The sequence below is a fragment of the Lepeophtheirus salmonis genome, chromosome 2 (assembly GCF_016086655.4).
Source record: "Lepeophtheirus salmonis chromosome 2, UVic_Lsal_1.4, whole genome shotgun sequence".
Taxonomy (NCBI): Eukaryota; Metazoa; Arthropoda; class Copepoda; order Siphonostomatoida; family Caligidae; genus Lepeophtheirus; species Lepeophtheirus salmonis.
In genome coordinates, this window is record NC_052132.2 from 27,545,703 (window position 1) to 27,567,454 (window position 21,752).

At 30.7% G+C, this 21,752-nt stretch overlaps 2 protein-coding genes across 2 annotated transcripts; both read right to left on the reverse strand.

Moving 5' to 3' along the window:
• Positions 1-3: 3 nt before the first annotated feature.
• LOC121113511 (uncharacterized) lies at positions 4-16,949 on the reverse strand. The gene is made up of 4 exons (XM_071886727.1): positions 16,933-16,949; positions 16,638-16,855; positions 1,364-1,584; positions 4-378 (listed from the first exon to the last, which is right to left on the reverse strand). The coding sequence occupies exons 2-4, from the start codon at positions 16,798-16,800 to the stop codon at positions 52-54; spliced, it is 711 nt and encodes a 236-aa protein (XP_071742828.1). The 5' UTR covers positions 16,801-16,855; positions 16,933-16,949; the 3' UTR covers positions 4-51.
• LOC121113510 (uncharacterized) lies at positions 10,010-13,588 on the reverse strand. The gene is made up of 2 exons (XM_040707303.2): positions 10,568-13,588; positions 10,010-10,502 (listed from the first exon to the last, which is right to left on the reverse strand). The coding sequence occupies exons 1-2, from the start codon at positions 11,268-11,270 to the stop codon at positions 10,234-10,236; spliced, it is 972 nt and encodes a 323-aa protein (XP_040563237.1). The 5' UTR covers positions 11,271-13,588; the 3' UTR covers positions 10,010-10,233.
• Positions 16,950-21,752: the final 4,803 nt, after the last annotated feature.

A 21,752-nucleotide genomic window follows, 5' to 3' on the forward strand; every position in this document is an offset into this window, starting at 1 on the left:
AAATTTAAGAGACATATATCTAATATAAAACTATAGGAAATATGTACACTTTTAATTTAATTTCATATCCGAAAGTTTTTTCTTCTCTAAATCGGACGATAAGATAAAGTGCTTCCAAAAAGTGATGATATCATTGTCATCCTGCACATTTTTTGACTTTTCATGTTGTCGTATATTCCAGGCAAGGGGTAGAACTTCTTCCCAATCAATACTTTCCTTTTGAAGGAGCTTTAATATATCTTCAAATATGACGGGAGCATGATATTTTTGAGGAACTTCCTTCTCATCTTCGATTTCATCGAGTTCCATGCTTATAAAATCCCTGAAAAGTATGGAGATCATATCGTCTTTCTTTTCAATCCCTTTGAAAACATCCTCCTTTAAAGTAAATTTGGGATTACATAGTGTATAATAAAGAAAAAATAATAATGTTCAAGTTGTTAAAACGAGAATAATTTAGCTCTTATCTAAGAAAATAAAAACTATTTTCGACTTGTGATCGAACACTTGCATATTATAACTCAGTCTAAGTATATTCGGTATATTTGGTAAGTATATTCGGTATATTCGGCTAGCTTTCATCATTGGGGGAGGGGGGGGTTAGGTTAGACCCAATAACTATCAACACTGTAATATAAATATAAAAAATGTGAGGCTGTTGTTTAAGAACAAAACTTGAGCGCCTACGATAACTTTGTTGTTTAGGTGGCTAGCCAAAAGTGTATGGCGTCAGTTAAAAAAATGGAATCTACCCACTATCGTGGGTGTCCTTGTTGCTATCCACAATATACGATACAATTTACAAAATGCAAACTTCGTAAAGCTGGATAAGTCTTCTGTTTTGAGAGTCAGTAAGGAACTGGAAGAGTCTGGAGGTGGTTATGAATCAACAGCAAAGCGTGCTAATCACACAAAGAGGTCATTTTTTTTTTACTTTTAAGGACGCAGTATTTGACTTCCATGCTCAGACCTCAACTTCATGTACTTCTATGTGTGGGGCACAGTTAAATGACACACTAACATATCCTCCTTGAGCTGATGTCCAGGATCCGGGTGGAATTCTGAATTTGCCAAAGGATACTGTTATAAACACCTGCTCCCATAGATTCTAGGCCGTTATTGACGTCAAAAAAGATAATATTGAAAATAATTTTTTTTTTATTGGATTCGATTAAAATCAAGTGATTAGTTTAGGAGAAAATTCATTTAAAAACCGTGTAGGTTGTAAAATAGAGGTCGCACCCCCAAAGTGGCTAGCGACGCCATTGGTAATGGGTACGCATTATAACTGATGGAGTTTAATAGGCGAAAATATTAAGTTTCCTTAGATATGACGACACAAACTAAGATATTTAGGACTTACTTTTGATGCTCTTTTAGCCTGAATCATTATGTTCACTATGCTTACTAGTGGATCAATAACCTCCTTTAAATCCGACGCTGACTTTCTCAAGATCTCCAAGACCAATATTTGATTTATTTCTGCTATATTGCTTCGTATATTTTCCAAAGAGTCTTGAAAGAACTTTCCTTCCTTTACGTTCGAAAGGATATCTGACATTTTATTCAGGGATAACTCTGTGCCTATACAAAAATACAAAATAAAATTAATTTTTGTGAAACATTAAACAACTTGATTTTAAAAATAATAATTATATAAAGTAGTTTTGTCCAGCATTGCCCGAGACATTAAGAAATGAAAAATAATTAAGAATTAACCGTCTTAAATAAAAATATGGACGATGAACTTACTCAGCAAACATTAAGTTGACATATAGCCTGATATCTGGAAGTAGAGGGGAAACCAGGGTTGTCATGTGCACAGTATTTTAAAGCTATACGTCAGCGTTACTAAGCTACAAATTGATTCGTATTTGTACTATTATTTTTTTTTTTTAATGTTCCTTTAATTGGTCAGATGGAGTTGCACTGATTAAGTATAAGTAAACATTATAGTATTACAATTACTCCATCTGATCTAGGAATCTTTTTAGTGAAATCCATATACAGAAAGTATATTTCTTTTTCTAGGAATCGCATGGGCGCGAACGCACATGAAATTCAAGAGAATAACTCTTGATCGCGTTGTCCATGAGCTACGGCAATTTTAGATTTCAGTATTCTGTTTCACTAATTCTCGCAGTATTTACTCTTAAAAATTGAAATTAATTCCATAATCAATGTTTCCACGCAATAAAATAAAAATTAGTGTCTTTCAAGGATAATTACAGTACTTCTTTTGAAATTTTCTCTAAATATAACCGTTCCCAAGAACCCATCACCTATTTCAATGTTTTGAAAAGTATCTGATCCATTCATAAGATTTTATAGTGCCATTTTTAAATGAGTTGAATTGACATTTCGTAAAAATTGAATGGAGTAGCGTAAGTACGATATAGTTCATAGTCTCACAACCCCAAACATGGGCTGCTAATAAGGCTCTATACATTAAAAAAAAAAAAAAATAGAGGGGGTCTATGTATATAGCTGTAAACCCGTTATACTTTAAAGCTTTGTTATACATAGTTAAGAAATTCCATTAATAAAAATTGGGATTTTAGCAAAAAACTAATTATCATTAGACACGATGGATTATTCATACTAGAAAAGACAGATGAATTGACGAAATAGTGCATAATATAAGGCAAGAGCATAATTCTATCATTATTCCAACAGAAAACAAACATTTAATGCAGTATAGTTAAAAATATTACATTTAATGTTGGGCTTCGGTCTGAAAGACCGCAGTGGACCGAACTAATTTGGTTTTTTAAATACGTTCGGTTTTGACCCTTATAATAGAACAATTTGGTATACACCGGTCTCAAAGGAAATTTGCTCTTGACCGCTGCCATAGATGAACTGTGGATGACGTTAGTTTTATTTCAAAATGGTGAACATCGACCAGCAATGATGTTATATGAATTAAATGGTTGAATAAAACATATTTGTCAAATTGGGATAGAGGAGAAAATTAGCCCATAGTGGTGTGTCAGTCCTTATTATTCGGTTTAGTCAAGTCCATTATTTCTTGGGACTACTACTTAAAGCTTGAGAAAAGATAGGGACATTATCTTTATGATCCTATAATTATCTTTTAATCGTTTTCCAATGACAAAAGAGGTACACAAGCTTAAAGAAATCAAGAGTTCAGGTTATATAATTATCCATATAGATTATACATCACAAACTCCACCTTATAAATAAAATTGTGATTGAAATAAGTTATTTCTGCGTCATAGACATCAAGGAAACTGAATCACTCTTATCAATGAAATATTTTTCTTAGATTAAGAGACGAAGCGAGGTTGACTTAAGAAGAAAAGGAGTTTATAATTTCAATGAAGGATGAGAATTGTTTATGTTCCTGACTTGTGCTTTTAGTGGATTATTCTGTCTTTTTATAGAACTAATTAGTTCTTACAGCAGTATACGATTATACCGTAGAAGATGTGGAGTAATTTTTGTATTTTTAAGTATGGAGGCAATGATTCACGATGTCAGAAGTCACTATCACAGACCTTGATAAGAAGGGGCATCTACGCAATGAACGATCTTTCCATTCAAGAATATGAGATCCACCGAGTGAGGCACACAGAGACAAGATCCTTTCAAAAGAACATGAAGAGAGGATCAGAAGACGTGTGGTTAGGATATCCAAATGGAAAATATGAACACCTATGGAAAATGGATAGATGCATATCCAATGAATTACAATCCAGGCAAAGGGGGAACTTTTTGAAGGCATTTGACTAATAAATTTAATTATATTCAAGACTGGACTGAGGTAAGCGAAAACTTTTCTTTATCAGAAGGAGATGTTGTACAAGAATTAGTAATAAATAATGGATAAAAAAAGAAGAGAAATGAAACGCAACAACTGCTTTCCTTTTCTAATCTCAAAAAAAGTAACTTACTTCACCAAACACGTCCATCCTTAAATTCGGGTACATCCTAGTAATAGATAAATAATATATATGGACTTTTCTTATGAGATCAATTCAAAAATGAGTTTAACCTTCATATATGGGCGTGGTTATACCAAATTGACAAAGATATATAGCGTTTTTGGGGAGGATTTTTTTTTTAAATTATAGTTCATACTTTCAGCTATCCTATGGGATACTTTTAAACTTTTTGAATGTATTAGTCTTGAAGCTATGAGCCTCTGAATAAAAAGCACCTATTTTCAACTTTAAACAAAGATAACTTGAGTTATAACTTATAAGTATGATGCAGACATTTTAAAAGTGGTTTTATAATTTATTTATAATTGGCTTTATATGTAATATATTTACATATAAAGCCCCTATCTTTAACAAAGAGGGCTTAAAACAGCTTTGAACCTAACCCTCCCCCACCCCCTAAATAAATGTATAGCCTTTTTCTGAAGGCCACAAGGCTATGAGATAAAAAATAAGGCCATATTTGTAATCAGGGGATCAAACTGTACTAAGTTGAGCTTATACTGTTTTTGTACCATTTTTGCTGTTGGACAGTATTTATTATTATTTAATAAAGATCCTCTATTAAAAGGTTGTTTTAATAGGTGTTTTTTTGCCATTTTTATAACTCATCATTGACATTATTATCGATTTCAATTCTCGAAAAGTTTCAAAATATCCAAATTTCGAAGAAAAAAATAGTTGATTTATTTACTGTGTGTAATGTTTGTTATCAAAACTAATGTATTATTTTTACACTTCCCTCTTTTTTACTAAAAATTACATATTTTGTATTTCACAAGCCTTCCTCAAAAAATAAGCATAAAAAAAGGCACAATATTAGTTGTTTATAGTTAGCTTATAAGTAGAGTTGACATTTTTGTAAAGAAACAAAGGGTGCGAGGTGAAAGTGGAAGTGAAAGATAGGGTACTTCTGAATAAAGGCCCTTGTTAATATCAGCTGCCTGTAATATGATTTTTTTTTTGTTTTTTTGGGAGGGGGCGGGAGAAAATGAATTACTGCTATAAAGAGGAGAACCTTTTATATTTAAAATAGCATCTATACAGGGAAAATATTATAATTACTTTTAACTTCATATATATTTTATTTTAAAACATTTTTAACAGACCTACGACCTTCAAAATAATGAACAAAAAAAACAAAAAACAAAAACAGAGCACACAACAACCGTTTTCCGTATAAAAATTTCTAAATATATTTTTTCATTATAAACTACTCAACCCTACTTATTACTATAGAAGGGATCTTTATAAAGAAAAAATAGATTTACAAATCAGAAAAGGAAAAACAGTTGATGTGTGTGCATAATAAAATTAATATAAAGAAAATTGAGAATTATTATCGCTACAAGTTTTTATTTTTTATCTTTCAGGGCAACCTTAGGATTATATTTTAGGCTTGTTTTTTGTTTTTTTGTAAATAAAATTTTTTCCCTGTAGCATAATTTGGTCGAATACACAAATTATTATTTTTTAAATAAATCCTTAAAAATTTAAAAAATCCCTATTTTTTCATTAAATTTAATTTTATATTTAAAAAAAAATTCCTTCATATTGGGTTAGGGAACTGAAGCTCCCCCATCCCCATTGGGCAACCCTGTCATTGCACCTTTATATATACATCAAATCCAATATTTCAGACATATTTCATTGAATTGAATAATCTTTATTTTATTTTTGACACCTACAAAGGCTTAGAAAGAGTAAATTTGTTGATAGAAAATTATGAAAACTCGTCGAAGAATACAAATGTAATCCACATTCTATTTTGAAAAAGGTTATTCTAGTTTGCTTTTTAGTGTTGAATCGATTAATTTATTATTATATTAGTAACAACATCCCCAGAAATTATAATCATGTTCCGTCACTGCTAATTAAGCGTAGAGTAATCCACGTTTGGAATACAGAACCTGTCACTTCCGGTAGTGGAAGAAATCATCCCAAGATATTTTGACCCGTAATATATTAGAGCGTTTTTAAGTAAAGTCAACATTGTTAATACCGGCCATTTTGTGGCCTAATCAACCAAGTTTTCCAACTAACAAACCCTTTTTTCATTAATATAAAGGAAAATAGTGAACTATGTATTGAATATTAAAATGGGGTCAGCAAATAAAAGCACTTCAGCATTTGGGTCAATCAAAAATCAATCCCTCTAATACATATTTTTATTATATATAAAACACCTGTTAGTTTGGGCGTTTATCAACAACAAACTTTGGTTTCAAGTTTTAACACACGTACAACATTCGTTTTATTATAGTTAAGACACTAATATTTACTAAAAAATATGTCATTACAGGGGCGTCCTTAGGATTATTATTGGGGGAGCTTGGTTTTGGAATTTTTGGAAAAAAAATCCAATAATCAAAATTTCTAAAATCCATAACTACAGACAAAAAAAATTCTAAAATCCATTACTATACACAAAAAAATTATAAAATCCACAGTTATTCACTAAAAATTAAAAAAACAATTCTAGTAAAAAGCAAAAATTCCTTAATTAGGAGGGCAACAGCCCCTCCAACCCTCAATCAGCTCATTATACAATCGCACTTCCATAGTAAAGACAACTATTACCATGGAAAAAACAGGATATTTTTCTCTAATTATCCGTTCTTAATCGAAAGGGATGGGAATATCTAGTCATTTTCTTAGGATATATTACTATTGACATCAAGTAGTATTTAATGCAGATATTAAGTAATTCATTATTCTTAAATTCAACTGATGAAGTTTCATAAAGGTTTATAGGAAATAAAACTTTCCATAAAAGGATTGCACCTTGTATACACAAATATGTTTGAAAAATCTATCTCTAACATTTTAAAAGGAATATTTATTGGCGACCTCTCTAAAGAACTTCATTGGATCCTTGATTAAAAACCTGTTTTAATTAATTTCTTTAGTGTCTGTTACTAACAAGTTAATTGATTTATAAAACAAGCAAGTTGTAAGTAAAAAATTAAAAAAATGTATTGAAGATAGTAAAAATAATTTGTCCTACGTTTTCTCAGGGGCATCCGTAGGGGTCCCCAATTAAGAAAGTTATGATTTTCACAAGAATTTTTATTGGTCAGGGTAAAAAATTTTACGGGAAAATAGGGGTAAATTTTTTTTAAAGATTTCTTTTCTTAAAAAATGGTCATTCAGGCAAATTATGCAGGAGAGCAAAGAATGTAATATTAGAAATTTTTTGTGAATAGCTATTGATTTTTAAATATTTGAATTTTTTTTTCCAAAAAAAATAATTTTCTTTGAATAGGTATGGATTTTTCATATTTCATCTTGAAAAAATTTAATATTTGAAATTTTTTTTTCCAAAAAAATATAATTTTTTGTGAATAGATTTTTGAAATTTTTTTCAAAAAAATTTAATATTAGTAATTTTTTTCCCTAAAAGTTTCATATTTCAAATTTAATCTTAGAATTTTTTTGCAAAAATTTTTTTATTTTTGGATTATTTTTTCAAAACAATTCCAAAAACTATGAGAAGAACTTTAATCATTTATATATGTTAAGGTGTCCCATAAAATTTAAATTAATTTTTTCAAAAATGTAAACCCTATTTTTTTTTCTATTTGATCTCAGCTACTCAATTATGAAAACAAAATTTCTCTAAGACAACGATAACAGGTGCCGGTGAGAGCTTAAAGTCAAATTTGATGACTTCATTGTAGGGTGGACCGGATAATTTGCATTCAAATAAAGATTACATAAGAAGTACTTATTATAATTATATTTTAACTCATTTTACTATTATTAAATAGATGTATGTCTGTTGTGTAAAAATTTGCTTTGTCTAATTTTAAGTATCTCCAAGTAATTCAAAAGACGTGTTTCAACTTTATCCGGCCCACCCTACTCTATATAGAGTGATTATGTTGAGTTTATCTTTCAGAATTTATAAATAATATGACTCGATTTCGTATATTAGGATTATTTTTCCTTAATAACGCAATAAATTAATGTTTTTGGATATACTTTCTTTTAATTGTTTTATTTTACATTCAGGATATATCTTCTTGTCTTCATGAACGTAACGTAACGTAATAGAAATTACTCTTGTTCCTCATCCGCTGTAATTAAATCATAGAAGTCTTTCGTAAACTTTTGAAATATATCTCATCCGTAACATTAACTGCTGTAAGAATTGCCAATTTTTATCGGGCTCCAATCCAAGCAGAATTACTATCCCATAAAGATGGAGCTTCACGAAGAAAATAGTTTTCAAGTTTGGAACGGGAAGTCAGTATCTCGCTTTTAACCGATATGAAGTAACATATATTTTTTATCTTAAATCAAATTTCATATATTGACAGACAAGTTGCTAATGAAAGAATAAATAAAGTTATCACTAGATTGAAAAACATTCACGCACCAAACTAAGAGCCATCAAATACTCCATTCGATGCGACCTATCGTTAGCCATGTCCTGATATATTTTCATTATTCAAATGTACGACCATTTTTCTTCAGCTTCCTTAGTCAGATATAAATGATTATAATATTGTTTTTTCTATTTTTTCGTAAGCTTTCAATGGTTTTAACAAGCATAAATCATTATATGGTACTTTGACTGCTAATACACATTGAAGGCAAGGTTTAACGTATATTGCTACAATCAATTAACATATATATAACAACACTATTTTATTGTCTTTATTTATTTTAAGGTTGTAACTTATTAAGGATATTTTCAGAGTGTATAATTGGTCTGGCCATCCAACGAGCTTGGTGCATGGCACCGGGAGGTCTATTTTTTTATTATTATCTCCACCTAAAAATATAATAGATACTTCTATGAGCTCCATGTAATCATCTTTCACAGTTTCTTTTGATAGTTCACTGTGATAATATTCTAATAAATCTACAATTTCCGAAAGGGATCAGTTACTTTGTACTAAGGATTGTAAGGAGTCTATTTTGAAGGTATCTCTTTTTTCCCCCAATAATCTTATAATTTTTTAAAGAAAAGAATATTTGGACTTATTTTTGAATTTCACTTCAAAAACACTTTTTAAAATTATTTCATGATAACGACAAGTAAATAAAAGCCTTTCTCTTTCAATTTTTGCTCCAGCAGCATAAAGGTACCATAAAGACGACCAGTATTTGAAGCTGTGGTTTCACAGTTCAGATAACTTGCATATTTTATTTGAGTTCCCAGTCTAAGATTGCTTTCCATATGTAAAGAAAATGGGGAAACTTTTTATTTCATCTTCCAGTTATTCAAAGAGGCAGTAACTTTCCATCCCTAAGTAAAGCTACATCTGGTACTTTGTTTTAAAATCAATTTTTATGGAGTTCCCCAATATTTTCTCCGATCACAACGTATCCTTTGGATAGAAGACTTACTAATAAGAAATTCATGAATATTCAACCCCAATGAATCAATAGTTGCTTCAAGAATAAAGACTATATCTCTCAAACTTAATTGACAGCTACTAAGTTTGGAGTAATAAAATCTTTCTTAATCATTTTTCGGGTTGTTATTTCATGTCAAATTAGTTTGAACTTGTTAAATTTAAATAAAAAAGTCAAACAGACTCTATAATATCTTGGAACTCTTAGTTTGTAATTGCCTTGGAAGTTAAAATCAAACAAGGTCACAACATTTTTCTAATTTGAAATTTAAATGTAATATGTAACTAACCTCCCTGTCTTCAAAATATACTTAGACTTAATGGAATACTGTTATGATGAATAAAAAATGTATTATCTATTAATTCTGAAAGATAAACTCAACATAATCACTTTATATAGAGTAAGGTGGGTCGGAGAAAGTTGAAACACGTCTTCTGGATTACTTGGAGACACTTCAAATTAAACAGACCAAAGATTTACACAACATACATCCATCTATTTACTAATAGTCAAATGAGTTAAAATACATTTATGATAAGTAATTTTTGTGTAATCTTTATTTAAATGCAATTTTCCCGGTCCATCCTACAATCAAGTCATCGAATTGACTTTAAGCTCTCACCGGCACCTGTTATCGTTGTCTTAAGGTTTTTTTTTTAAATATATGAGTAGCCGAGTTCAAATAAAAAAATGGGTTGTATGCATTTCAAATTTTTTTATGTAATGTCTTGGGACACCCTAATATAAATATATAGAAGAGACTACTTAAGGATTACATCTAAAATAAACATAGAATGTAATATTTTATATTACAAATTAACAACTACTATTGACACTTATTTTTCATTAATATAATTTTGAGGAGGAAGAGATATCGAACAACACATGGGATATAGTAACTTCATTGAATAACTTTGAGACGTTCAAAAACAGTACTTCCACGTTTATGTGATTTGTAGTTGTGGGTCCTGAGAGTCTTCCTGGTCTTAAATGTCGTATCGCAGATGGAGCAAATAAAACCCTTTGTAACGATGTGCCTGGCCTCAATATGATGACGTATTGATGGCTGATGTTTAGTGATAAAGTTACATTTTTTGCATTGAAATCCTTTTCCCATTATTGGCTTGCAATAGTGTTGACGAATCTCTCGATTTAAGGCTTCAATAAACTCTTGAATTTAAAGAAATAATGCTTGGAGGATGATTAGATTAATAGTAAATCAAATAAATACAAACCTTTGCTGCGATTCGATGAAATATCTATAGCTTCATTATTCGTTACCATTAGTTCAGGTTCATTTTGAGTAAATTCTGAATCGTTGCTCATATCCAGGATATAACAGTCTTCATTTTTTGTATTAGGTACAGATTTGGAGAGGAAATCGTTTATATCATCATTTACGACGGAAAGATCACGGGAATCATGAGGTGTGTATGGATTGGAAGAAGCAGTTGAGAAGGAGGAGGTCTGAGATTCACATCTTTTTTCGGATAGAGGATCATTTGAGAGACCCTCAAATTGAAACTCTTCAGCAACAGAAATGAAATCCTCGAGTTCCTCTTGAATCACACTCACTTCTCCATAATACATAAAGGAAATGAGTAATTCTAAATGGTTAAAGTTGATCCCTCTCAAATAAATTAGGGGATGTGTTTGGAAGGGAGCGGATCCAATGATGGAACGAAAAACAGGGGAACATGCACTAAGAATCACCTTGTGAGCCTTGATCATCTTTGATCCAGATATGAGCGTCACATCAAAGAGTTCTTCATTTTGACGTAGATTAAAAAAACCTTTCTTGAAATTGGATTCATAACCATTCCATAGAAGACAGAGGCGTTCAACGGATCCCATTGTTGATATTTTAATTATGTTTACAATTTGAATTAATAAGTATATTTTGAATATAGGAGGGTATTTGGCGTTATAGGCTTTCATTGACGTCACAAATTGAGAAATTATAGTTGTTTTTTTAAAATTTATACTAGCCGGTATCGTGAGATAGATCCTGCAGATCAGACATTACAATTAGAGAGTACTTTGGTACTAGAGCGCTCACTTCTCCGAGCCTTCAATAGGGAAGAAGAAAAATTCAAACGGAGGACATTAAATTGTATACAAAACCTTATAAGCATGTTCGTATTTACATCAAATTAGTCAGGCTGGAAACAACTATGTATGAGTTGTAAAAAATATGTATGAACTTAAACAAGTGGTATACTACTTGAACCGTAGGTTTCCCCCCAAAGTTGTGATCATTATTCTATAAATCATGAGGAAGGAAAATCTATTTATACTGTGGATGATTAATTTTATATATTTAATGAATCATAACGAGTCCACGACATAGGCGGGACCATTGGGGGGGTATATCAAGGGACGTGAAAATTGTAAAAATTAACGTGAAGATGCATTTATAAAAAGTATATGGTGGTAACCTGAAAGAATATTAGTACTCTTATTAATATCTAATTGCCACTAAGAGGGGCTACATTAATGATTCAGAGAGCTCAGACACGTATCTATTTATAGTAAGTATTAATTTTATTGAAATTCTATTGTTAAATAATAAATTATATATTGTTGAATTTTAAAGTTCAAAGTGTTCGGATTGTCAGGCACTATTCGCTAGACAATTTTCAAATCTCTAGGTATATAACACCTCACTTCTTTTCAATTTATATATTAACAACATTCTTTTTAGTAAATTTTAACTTTTTATAATTGTTTAAAATGCACTTTAATTGTGGATTTTTCGAATTTGTTTAGTTTACTAAATCATTCACTTTAAATAGTTCAGGATTCCTTTTATTAAACGACCTATTGTTTCGTTTGAACATATTTCAGAAAAATAAAAGCAATCATATTAAATAGACAAATTTCCAGCATCTCTTAATACAATGGTTGTCAGACTACGGCTCATGGGCCACATCCGGCCCGACATGCTCTTATTATTATTATTCCCTTTAATTTCGAATTAAAGTACTCTCCCTTCTTCCATAGATCTCAAATAAAGTCATGAATACTCATCTTTCTGTTAAAAAATATACCTATGCATATGAGATAAATCGAAATACTTCATGAAGAAATTAATAAAAAGTTCAGCAGGAGCATTGTTACTTATATTCATTAGTAACCAAAGCAACTGAGAGTGGCGCCATCTTGTGGGGAAATAATACAACTCCCTGAATCATAATATTATAAAATAAAAAATCGCATATGACTATGTCTATTTTTCTCATGTAAAATTTTCAAATTTCTTCTGAGGATCGGCTACATTTTAAACAAGCTACAGACTATCACAGCACCTTGCGGATAATATATCTGATATGTTCCTTGGCTGCAAGGTTCATATTGTAGTCTTATGATAATATGCATACATATGTCGTTCCGTACAAAGTTGTCATTGGTAACACTATCCAACAAAATCACACTTTCTTCTATGCACAAGAACAGTATAACGTCACCTTAGTACATCCCCTGATTCCTAATATGGTCTTATTTTTTCTCTCATAGCCTCGTGGCCTTCAGAACATGGCCATATATTTTTTGTTATTTTTGGCTATTCTTAAGGTTCAAAGCTGTTTTAAGCCCTCAGTGTTGAAGATAGGGATAAATTATGTAAATATATTTTAAAGCTAAATGTTAAGAAATTCTAAAACCATTTTTAAAATGTGTGCATCATACTTTTAACTCGAGTTATCATTGTTAAAGGTGGAAAATAGGTGCTTTTTGTTCAGAGGCTCATAACTTCAAGACGAATAGATTCAAAATGCTTAATAGTATTGCATTTGATAGTTGAAAGTATGAACTTTAATTTTTATAAATAACTTCCTCAAAAACGTTCTATATCGTTGTCAATTTAAGGTAAGGCCAAGGCAATATTTCAAGGGAAAGACTCATTTTTGAATTGATCTCATAATAAAAGTATTCTTATGCTCCAGCTAGAAGAGATAGAAACAAAGACAGAGAAGAAGAAAAGAGATAGAAACAAAGAGAGAGAGAAAAAGAAAAAGGATTTGCTCCGAGGACTCCCTTGAATGTCCGTTTTTTGGAATCCCTTACTCACTACGGTTGTACAACGAGTCCTCTTGTGTCCATGAAGCTTGAAATAATTCAGTTATACAGTTTGAGACAAGAGGGTTAATATTTAAAATACAAATATTTTTGCTGTTCCTCCTTTTTCTTTTCTCTCTCTTTGTACGAAATATTTCTCGGTGTAAACTCTCAAGAAAAAGCTTATTACGATCGACACAATTCATATATTAGGTATAACCATCACACTGTTGATGAAAGTTAATAAAAATATCAAATTAATCTATATTAAATAAATATTCTATAAAATCAATAATATATTGACTTATTACATAATGCTGGTTTATAAAAAATAAGATTTTCTAGGCACTTTTGAAAAGAAGTAAGTCCGGATCAAAGTAATATTTTCGTTCGTATCAAAGATATGCTCAAATCTAGATTTATTTATACAAGATGATAAATAAAGCATATATTAATTACAAATGATATAAAATATCTTCATTTTCGTTTAAAGTGTTACATACTAATTACAATTTATAGAAATGTACACATTATACTAAACATATTTCCAATTCAATAGCTTGAACATTCTACAATTATAACATTTGTCATAGGTAAACAAATGTTCATCAATATCTTAAACTATGATAAGTGGTAATTCATCCAGATAAGCAAAGTGATTTAGGCAAATCGTGGAATGAAGATTCAAAACAAAAAATAACTTTTCTTAAGTACTAAGATAATCCCCCATTTAGACATTAATTCATTATGTCTTGCTTTCATAGAACATATACTGAAAACATTTCGAACTTCATGGCACGAAACATTCCACCATTACCTTTTTCGTCATTGGCTACAAATATATTATTTGATTCATCAATACCTGAAACTCTGGTGATGCATCAAGATAAATAAAAACTATTAAGGAAATCATTGAATTAATATTCTATTATGACTTGATTTCATGCATACTTATTTTAAGCCCCATGGAAAACCTGATGACTCCTAGTGAGTGAGGCATTCCAAAAAATCAGGCATTCAAGGGAGAACTCAGAGAAAATCTTCACAAAATCAAATCCTAGTGGTAAGGGCAGTTGAGCGGGGATTTCCTTGCTAGGGATTCCTCCCCACCAATCTACTCTTCCCCATTAATGAAAATTGATGCAGAATTTAGGATCTTAATCATAAGAGCCAAGCGGAATTTCATTTCAAGCTTTGAACCTTAAAAATCAAAATAAAATGTATGACCTTTTTCTGAAGGCCACGAGGCTAGCAGAGAACAAATAAGGCCATATTTGGAATCAAATGATCAAATTCTATTAAGTTATATATGCTATTCTAGTGTTTAAAAAAAAAAGTTGAACAGTGTTATCAACAAGCCTGCTAATATTATTATATAAATTATATTTTGGCGTAATAATAATATAATTTTGAATTATATTAAAATATATCACGTTCCTGACAACCATAATGAGTCAATACCATAACAGACAAAAACAGTTGTATCCCCAATATTTTAGTCTTGATTTTAACTATAGATCATAGTTATAAATTCATATGCTCGTCAACATAATTTAGTGTGAGGATTTACACTTATCGAGAAAGGAAGGGGAGAAGGAAATAAACAAGGACATTGTCAAGAATTACTCCGATCTTGATCTCAAATTCTACTATGACTCCAATAAGGACTTACTATTACAAATCCGCAACAAATCCTTAAGGTTACTCTCCACCTTTTATAAGCATTTAAAAAAAAATATATAATTGAATTTAATAGAAAAGGAGGTTCACTACTCAGGGATTAAGTAATAATGACAACTCCTAAGGAAAAGAAAATTCATTCTTCAGATTAGCAATTCCAAAAAGACTTTCATCACTTGTTAAGAGGGTAAAGTGCTCTAATCACAGTTTTTTTTTATTGGAGAGAGCCTAGTTGAAGTGACAAAGGATGAGTCGCCATTAATATGCCGAAAAATATGAAAAATACTACTCATAAAAAATATTTAGGGCGGGGGGGGTCCTTGGTTATGTCCTTCTTCACTAAGAGTAGAATTACAATGAAAATGAAAATATCTGAGCAAATTATTTTCCTCTTAGCACCTAATCTAATGCAGCATCATGAAAGCTAAGCTTATTTGTTGACAACCTCAATAGTGTTTTAAATTTTCCAAGGCTGTTATCAATTATCATTATTTCTTGAGGTGTAAACAAATAAATTAATATTCAGCTCTACATATCTGTATATAGCTACTATTGGTAAGTGGACCCTACCCCCCTTGAGAACTACCCTGTTTCCTCTTATCCCCAAGCAAGAACCCATCACTTTTTATCCCATAGAAATTCACTCCCTAAGTATTCTACCCCGCCGAACTCTTTTATCATTATTATTGAGAAGTAAAGTTATTAAATGATAGAGGGCCAAAGTCAAAAATGAATTTTATGGTTGTTTGGAACGTTTTTTGGCAATTCAACTTTCAATCTCGAATCGGAAAGTAATTATGATTTCTATAAATCATCAAAATTTTAATAATAAAATAAAAACATTTTACTATTAAAATAGATTATTAGCCTAATTGTTTCGTCTTAGGCATGATATATATTCTTAAGTTAATATTTCTAATTAATTCCATGAGCAATAATTGGCAAAACATTGAGTAAGATACGTATTCAAGGAAAAATAAAACAAGGAAGCAGATAGAGGATCCAATTTTGTTAAAATGAATTGAAGTCAATAATGAAATTTATCTTTGAGCGCAGAATATAACTAGTATTATCGTAATTCGGGAATAATCGTTTAGTGCCATTTTTTACCCTTAAGAAAATCACTAAATTAAAAACATTATTAATAGATCTTATGAAAAAGTGCTTTTATTGATTCTGTATCTTGTTCTGAACTGAATATATTTCCTTTTTTAGGTTAAAAAATTAAGAGAAACGATACTTTTTTTTAGGTTTTTACATCTAATTCATCTTTCATAGTAATAAGAAATATCATTGATTCTATCATAGAAAAATATTCAATGTTTAATTTAAAAAAAAAACCTATTTAAAATCGTATAAACTAAAATTTATTTTTCTAATTCTGAGCAAAGTATTTCTATATAAATATTGCCAATATTTATATCGTAGCAAATAAAGTAAAAATATACTTATAGTTGTGTAAAATATGACTTATATGACAATTTTCTTTGAGAACAATTTTTCTAGAACCAAAATACGAATATGGGACCATATCGACCGCATATGAAATATGTAATATTGACAACTTACTTTCCAAAAGATGATTAAAATCCATCGTTGGTTTACTTGGATTTTTGTTTTTTCTTTTCTGAGTAAAGTATTTGGATCTCTTCATTTCATCTACAACTTTTTCAACACATTTCTCAAAAAAACTGAGTCTTTGAATTATGACTGGCTGGGCCACTGAGAACATAAACTCTTCTTCTGAGTAACGAGAACATTCGTTATTATTATCAATCACTTCCTCACTTTTGCACGCATGAAAAATTAGGAGAGAATAAAGGATGAAATCCCGAATGAAATACATATTAATAACTAAGTATACTCAAAACGGAGTGTAAAATATGGATACGTGGATCAAAGACCTTAATAATAATTCTCAAGATAGTCTTATCATTTTATGTAACTGTTATTTGGATAAAAGATTAAAACAAATATAATACTTATTAATGGAGAGGAAAAATGATAATGGCAGATTTAGATATTTTTTTATTCTAGAAGATAAAAAATAAACAGTAATAAGTTTATGAAAATAATAATTAGAATCGAAAAGGAGGAACATTGTTGTAGTTACTACGTCAATATATGTTTGTTTGTTTTTTCAAAAGGTGTTGTCATTATTCTTGAAGAAAGAACAATAGGTATATTATAATCCCTCCCCCCCCATTTAAGAATGATTCTTTTTACTATAAATTTTTTTGCCCAGTATGAAATAATTGTGCAAATTATGTAGCAGAGCCAAAAATTTAATACTTCAAATTTCTTGTGAATAGCTACGGATTTATGAAATTTTTTTCCTCAAAATTTAATTTTTCAATATTTTTTCCCAAAAAATTAATTTTCATTGAATAGGTGTGGATTTTGAAAAAATTTCCAAAAAAATAAATAATATTTGTGAATAGCTAGGGAGTTCCAAATTTTTTGAATAGCTATAAATTTTTAAATAAAATTTTAACCTTTGGATTTTTTTAAAATTAAAAAAAAAAAAATATTTAGCGAATCTAGAATGTGTTATTATTCATCATGAAGCTTAAAAAACTATGGGCAATTTGCCTAACTGGCAATTTTATTTGGGTGAATCTTACACAGGCAAATTTTTTTTTGAAAAAATTTAATATTTTATTTTTCTGTGAATAGCTATAGATTTTTGAAATTTGTTATTTTTTTCTAAGAAATATAATATTTGAAATTTAATTTTTGAAAAAAAATTCTAAAAGTTTTAACTTTTTTGCAAAAAGATTTCAAAATCCAAGCCCCGCCCCCGTCAAAAAAAAAAACCCATAAAAAAAAAAATATATATATAAAATCCTGCACTATTATTTTGTCTGTTGAAAGTTATCAAGAAAACATTCATAGTGATAGGTTTCTCATCCCATTTTAGACATTGTGGATGAAGGAAGGGACATTTTTGAGTCAAAATTAGGAATATTCAAAATGTCATCACGATTTTAAATATGTGAGGTAAATAATTTTTAATTTATTGTTGCGTATCTGGCTAGACCATAGTTGTTGAACATTTTAAATTATTACAGCTTTATAGGAGGTTGAGAAGTATGTATCATTAATATAAATTATTCCGATATTTTTCAATATAAACTTTTTGTAAATAAAATGTTCCTACATAATAAACATTAAAGTAATAATTTAAAAAAATAAAACTACTAGAAAATTGATTTAGCGTATTTATACGGACATATTTACATTGTCAGCTGTCTCTGCATTTCTAAAGGGATCATTTGGCACTTAAAGAATTAAGGCAATGTAAAAGGAAGCCAACAACTGAAAAGGCTCTATCATTTCGATCCGAGGGGCATGTTGGGCTTAGATTAAGCCTGAAACCTAAGCCCGCTCGAATACTACACATGAACGCAAATAGTTGACATTTTTACTATATAAAATGGACACATTTCTAATCAATACAAAAAAAAATCTTTTTTTTTTTTTTTTTTGAGGGGTCCCTCCAGTGCACCCACTGTGAATGCCTCTGCCATTATCAAAGTCGATCGAAGCTATATTGAAGATTATAGTGGCAGCACTTGAGCCAAACTCTGTACGAAGTCAATATAGCTCCCCCTAGTTTCTGAAATCAAACTTAAAACTAAACCAGACTCAAAATGTATAGTTTTCAATGTCACTTAAAATAGGACATGAGCATTGTTTACTTACATTAGTTTGTAAACAAGGTGACAGTGAGGAGTAGCGCTGGATTGCGGAAAAATAAAACAACTCCTTGAATATTAATTATGATTATCCGGCCAAGAATTAATTGCTACTTCATAATTTCATTAATCATTATATTTTTATATGCTTGTGACCAAGGAAAAAGGGATGGGACTACATCTCGTTTCAAATTCTAATATGTTTTTCGGTATTCAGAAGTTGAATGTTTGCCTTGCCACTCAAATATCCTTCTAACATGAAGTGTTGTTCACATGACACAAGAGTATTGGTGATAGCCTCCAGATTACACCATTAACGTCTTCTCGTCTCATAGTAAGATTTAAGATTTTCATTTGAAGAAAATCACAATGATCCTCCACTCGAGCACCCAGGAAGAACACAAGACGATGGCAAATTTATAAATTATATAATTCCTAAGGTACAAATATCACAATATTGAAATTTTCAAATATGAAATGTTACTAATAAATAATATAAGTATAACTATAAATTTTATAATAAATAAAGCATCCAGCGTTGACACATAATAGTTAATCTTACGCGATCAATACTTATATTTTCCCGAACAACAACGAGTCACATTGTTGCAGGTGATATATAATTTCTAGTTTGCTCATGCCATTCATACAAAAGATAGTGTATTCCGTTTAAAATAGACAAGGCAAAGTAAGCAAAACCTTGAATATACAGATGTTACATCGCATTAGGCAAACATTTAGAGTACTAAGAATACAACTCAACAGATGTGCAAATGAAGCAAGTAGTGATTGTATGATTTAGCTCCTACAAACAATAATGGATACATGTAGATGATATGTATACGTATGATTTCCTGTCTAAAAATATAAATCTACAAATATATTAGCACTAAATGACTCAATCACTTGCAGTAAATAATTGATCACCTTACAAGATGAAAAATAATTGAGTTTTTTTATTATGATTAACAATTCCAAGGATAAATTGGACCCGGATAAGTTATAGAAAATAGATCAGGCCAATCCCCTCAAGTCCATGAGGACCCATGCAAGAGATCTCGGGGTTTCACACCAGACTGTTTAGAGAGCTATAAAAAAGTGAATGGAAAGAGCCTTGTGGGGGTAAAGAGGCCACTTTTGACACCACCAATGAAAGAAACCCATCTTCTCCAATCAAAGACTCTTTTGAGTTCTTTTGAACTCTTTCTTTAACACTTTTGGCCCCATACAGCTATGATGCCGACTACACTTTTTGGGTTTATGTCGAGGGAAAGGCCTGTAGTGTACATCATCCAAACACTGAGGTTCTCAAAGCTACTGTCAGCCAGCACTGGGAGCCATGCCAGAAGACTACTTCTGTAAGAGGGTGAAAGGCCTTCCGCTGCTGCCTAAAAGCCGTCATTGCCACTAAGGGAGGCTACATGAATGATTAAGAGAGCTCGGTCACACATTTATTTATAGTATTAGTTTTGTTCAAATTTTATTGTTAATTAATAAATTATTTCTTGTTGAAGTGTAAAAGTCAAAGTGTTCAGATTTCAATTACTATGGAAAATGATGCGTTCCTTACTGTTTGAGAAAATGAATTTGTTGTTCTCATATATTGCTGGGGAGTTTATATCCATTTATTAGTCAGATTTGAGTGAACGATATATGTATTGATGAAAATAGTGTTTATTTTGGGCATGTTAAAAGAAAAATAGAAACCAAACACCAAGATGGTAAACCTGACAATTTGAAGAATGTTTTGGAGGAAAACATCTTAGTGATCAGGGTGTTTCGTTAGATCAGCTACAATAAGCCATGATAGGGGAGGAGGGGGATGAGGAAATTGGCAAGAATTACTCCGATGTGGATCCTCATTTCTACCCAGAGTCCCAGTTGACTTACAATTATAAATCTGGAACAAATTTGCAAAGTTGCTCCCCGTCTTTTATGAGAACACACGTATATTCAATCAGGTATTGAATATGATTGAATCTATTTAGGAAAGGAAGTTCACTACTCAGGAAATAAATAACAATGACAACATCTAAGGCAAAGAAAATTCATTCTCCAGATTATCAATTCCAAAGAAACGGGCAGGTAAAAAATTCGGACGATTTTACATCGTCAGATTTTAGGGATGATACAGGGTTGTATTCTTGTTGCATACAAAGTTTGATAAAGTACACATAAAACAAAAACAAAAAAACGGATTTGAGTACAATAACTGGGTAAAAGCAGAGATGAAAATATTAAAGTCCGAGCACAGTCATGTATCATGATTTGGAGGTCAAATCAGAGGCTGTGGGTAGAATAAAGGCTGGGTAATCAATCAAAAGGTTGCTCATGAAATGGATATACCATATGAAACTGTTCAGAAGTGGTGGATGAGGTGCAAGAAAGTTGAGAGTCTGAAAGACAAGACTGAAAAGGAACGGAAGAAAATTCTTAGCACCAAAAAAAAATAAAATATATATATTATTTACAAATCTTTGGTAAAAAGGCTTCAAAGTTGCAGAAAATTGGGTGTTCGTTAACGCTGCTAACAGACATCTAAACAATTGCAAAATTGGTTGCAAGTCCTTTCTATATAGCCAAAAAATTCCCAGATTAACTAAAAAAAAAAAACATTCGTGATATGCATGAGTTCTCGAAAATTGCTAGGAAACTGTCTCTTGAAGACTGGAAAAATGTTATCCTTGTTGATGTGTTACCCTTTCCCCTATTTTGGATCCCAACCAAGTAGTTGGATCGAATTTGGGCAAGAGATCGTGAAAATGTTATGCTGTCAAAAAATCTCAAGGAATCAAGGCCTGGGGAGCAATGACAGCTTCTGGGCTCTCTGACCTTCACATAATGCCTCAAAGCATTCGCCTTACAGCTCATAGCTGTGTCTCACATATATTGTAAGGTCACCTTGAACCAATTTTGGACAGAACCAAATCTACTGCTCCAATTTGATCAAGAAAACTGATTCACAGGAGGTCTGCTGTGATATTTT

Bases quoted from the DNA above. Each gene is read 5' to 3' on its own strand.
- LOC121113510 (XM_040707303.2), bottom strand. From the start codon at position 11,270: ATGAAAGCCTATAACGCCAAATACCCTCCTATATTCAAAATATACTTA. The intron at 10,503-10,567 runs GTTTGTATTTAT...TTTAAATTCAAG, and splicing joins TTCATCGAATCGCAGCAAAG to AGTTTATTGAAGCCTTAAAT.
- LOC121113511 (XM_071886727.1), bottom strand. From the start codon at position 16,800: ATGTTCTCAGTGGCCCAGCCAGTCATAATTCAAAGACTCAGTTTTTTT. The intron at 1,585-16,637 runs GTAAGTTGTCAA...ATTTTTGTATAG, and splicing joins TTTTAATCATCTTTTGGAAA to GCACAGAGTTATCCCTGAAT. The intron at 379-1,363 runs GTAAGTCCTAAA...TTTACTTTAAAG, and splicing joins AGGCTAAAAGAGCATCAAAA to GAGGATGTTTTCAAAGGGAT.